This window comes from Bison bison, unplaced genomic scaffold, assembly GCF_000754665.1.
Source record: "Bison bison bison isolate TAMUID 2011002044 unplaced genomic scaffold, Bison_UMD1.0 scf7180017864453, whole genome shotgun sequence".
Classification (NCBI taxonomy): domain Eukaryota; kingdom Metazoa; phylum Chordata; class Mammalia; order Artiodactyla; family Bovidae; genus Bison; species Bison bison.
In genome coordinates, this window is record NW_011495015.1 from 779139 (window position 1) to 782061 (window position 2923).

General features: G+C 53.8%; 1 protein-coding gene across 2 annotated transcripts in view; it reads right to left on the minus strand.

The window, feature by feature from the left end:
* Positions 1 to 502: 502 nt before the first annotated feature.
* CIDEA (cell death-inducing DFFA-like effector a) overlaps positions 503 to 2923 on the minus strand; it is an 11750-nt gene continuing 9329 nt past the window's right edge. For both annotated transcript variants that reach the window (XM_010859067.1, XM_010859068.1), the window contains exons 4-5: positions 1627 to 1808; positions 503 to 898 (exon numbers count right to left, since the gene is read on the minus strand). In XM_010859067.1, coding sequence (XP_010857369.1) covers positions 751 to 898; positions 1627 to 1808 — 330 coding nt within the window. In that variant the 3' untranslated portion in view covers positions 503 to 750. The remainder of the gene's footprint in view (positions 899 to 1626; positions 1809 to 2923) is intronic.

The following is a 2923-nucleotide window of genomic DNA, read 5'->3' on the forward strand; positions in this document are numbered from 1 at the left end:
TGACTGCAAGCGGCTCTGAGGTTCTGGGACGAGCCGTGGGTCTCCCACTGTCTTGAGCCTTCAGACAGGAGGGGTCCAGGCCTCCGCGACAGCGGTTCTCAGGAGGAAAACCACAGAATGAAGGCTCCTGGCACGTGCGGATCCCCTGGTCCAGCAGCGCCCCCACCCCATTTCTCCCGGGAGCCGCACTGCCCCCTCCCAAACCACGTGATGGGGCCTGGGGCCTCGCCTGACTCGGCCACGCCCACCCTGATCAGGATTCATTTCCAGCAGCTTCGAGTTTAAGAAAGGCTGGCAGAGCAGCCTATTCTCCGAAGACTGAGGCCCGCAGGCTTTCCGGTCTCTGGGCTCATTAGGAGCCCGGTTGTAATCTCTGACCCTACTGTTCCCGCGGCACCGGCTCCTGATAGAGACTTAAGAGCGATTGCCTTTGTTAGCGGAGAGTTTCTGGTTGATTCCGCGTCTGTGAAACTTCCTGAGATGAAGGAGACTAAGAAGTACGTGTATTATAGCAGCTTTCCTGATGGGTTTATTGTGGAGCAGAAGGCACTGTGCAGCCCCTGGATCCTGCCATCCTAGCCCCCACCGAAGGGACCACCACCCCAGGGACCCCCGCCCAGTCCCTGATAGTCGCTCAGGCCCGTTTTCTTTCCTGAGCAGGTGATACGTAGTGGGAACACAGCATTTTCCAAATTCATCCCCTAGAGGGACCGGCTGGGTCAAAGCTGGCTGACCTCCCAGGTGTGCCCCCTACCCTCTCTTGATCCCTCTCCAAGGGCGCGAGCCAGGCACCGCCTGCTCCTCTGTTTCAGCCAGCACTCGGAGCATGTAGGTGCCCATGTGGATAAGACACTGGCCAGTCACCTGGGCAGCGTGAGAGAGGAATCGCAGCAGGCTCCTGCAAGAGAGGGAGTCAGTGGTAACAGAACCATGTATGTAAGTCCTCATCAAGGTTTGGGGGCTACTCTGTACAACAAGGAGCATCCCTGATGCTCAGCAGTAAAGACTCTGCCTGCATTGCAGGAGCCACAAGAGACTTGGGTTCAATCTCTGGATCAGGAAGATCCCCTGGAGAAGGAACAGGCTATCCACTCCAGCATTCTTGGGCTTCCCTGGTGGCTCAGGCGGTAAAGAATCGGCCTGCAATGCATGAGAACTGGGTTTGATCCCTGGATTGGGAAGATCCCCTGGAGAAGGGCATGGTAACCCACTCTGGTATTCTTGCTTGGAGAATCCCATGGACAGAGGAACCTGGTGGGCTACAGTCCATGGGGTCACAAAGATTCAGACACGACTGAAATGACTTAGCACGCACAGCACAACCAGGTCAGAATTTCCTTGGATCTGGATTTAGCCCTCGTTGCTGAGAAATAAGGTTTTAAATGCATGACCCTAGTTTTTAAATGGAATTTGGTTCTTCTATTTCTTATATAGGGTTTTTGTTCCATTTTGGACTTAACGGTCTTTGGAGAAAACTATATATTTTAGTTTTCAAGTCTCAGTTTTCTGAATAAGTCTGTGGTGTGACAAGTTTTTACGACGACACGAGTGCGAGTCGGGCCAGGGCTCAAGGGGCTGAGGAAGGGCAGTAGCTGTGTCCAGACCCTGCCTTCCCGGGTGCGTTACCTGAGCATGGCCTTGAACCCTGTGCAGTGGATGTCGTAGGACACAGAATACATCTCGTACATGGTGGCCTTCACGTTGAGGCAGCCAATGACATCCTTGGGGCTCAGCTTGTACAAGTCGAAGGTGACTTTCGCGATGCCCCGTCTCTGAGGCAGCCGGCGGGCTGGGGTTTGGTGGCCAGCCTAAGGGTGGGGAGGGCAGAAGCTGCAGTGCATCCCAGCTGCCACCTGCAGGGCCTGCAGTGCTGGGTTTTCCTGTCTGCTTAAAATCTGAGCATGAATAAGCTGCTAACTATTTGAGGAATGTTTTCAGCCAGTCAGGGTGCTTCTGCGGCCACAGGGTCCAAACCCATAAGAAGTCACCTCCTCCAGCAGCTCTCTTCAGGGACTGGGGGTGAGTGTGGTGTGGCCTCAGGGTCCAGGGCTCAGTGGACAGTTGTGCCAGTGATCTGTGGTGGACACGCACTCACCCTGGTCCCCCAAGGCCACTGCGGCTGCCTGGTGATGTGGATGGGCCCATGACAGTGTCACAGTACATTTGACCAACAGGCATACTATTCCACCATATGAGAGGTGGCCACGGAAAATGCCAGAATCCTATGGCCAACCAGGGCTGGTGTGAGGGCCGTCCCCTGATTTCTACTTCCTGCCCTGGAGGAAGGCTGACCTCTTGGGGACACTTAGCAGACTCACTCTCAGTTCTCTTGAGACCCTTGGGGTTGGGAGAGGTCAGAGACCTCTGAAATCCCAGGTTTATAAACAGCATTTTCACATGGTCTTCCTGCAGAAGCTTTGAGAAAAAACAGGAGAGAACTGTCCCAGGGCCATGTCCCAGGCACACCTCTGGTGGGTTTGCTGCACACACGGTCCTGCAGTGCACAGGATTCAAATAGAGGAACGACTTTCATAAACCTTGGGACCTGGGGGTAGTTGGGGCTCTGAGTGTTAAATTCACTGACAAAAGTCTAAATTTAAAGTTAAACTGTAAACCCCCCTAAAAGCACCTAAACCCTTTTTGCTGGCGCCTCTCTTCTCTCCCCACCCCTCAACTTGGACACATAATGGTCCCAGCTTAGGAACTAATACACATGAGGTCCTGCTGCCTCGGAAGAGGTGCATCTATTGTTTAGGAAACGTTATTAAAAATTGACTCAAGGCAGGGGGTTCTGGACACAGCTCCTCTCTGAAGCATGAAAGTTTTGATCTCTGCCAGCATCCTTGGTCTTGAGTCAGAATCAAGATGCCTCCCCAAACTCGGAGTCTAACCATGGCGGCAGTGGGGTAAGGTGGGGTGAGTG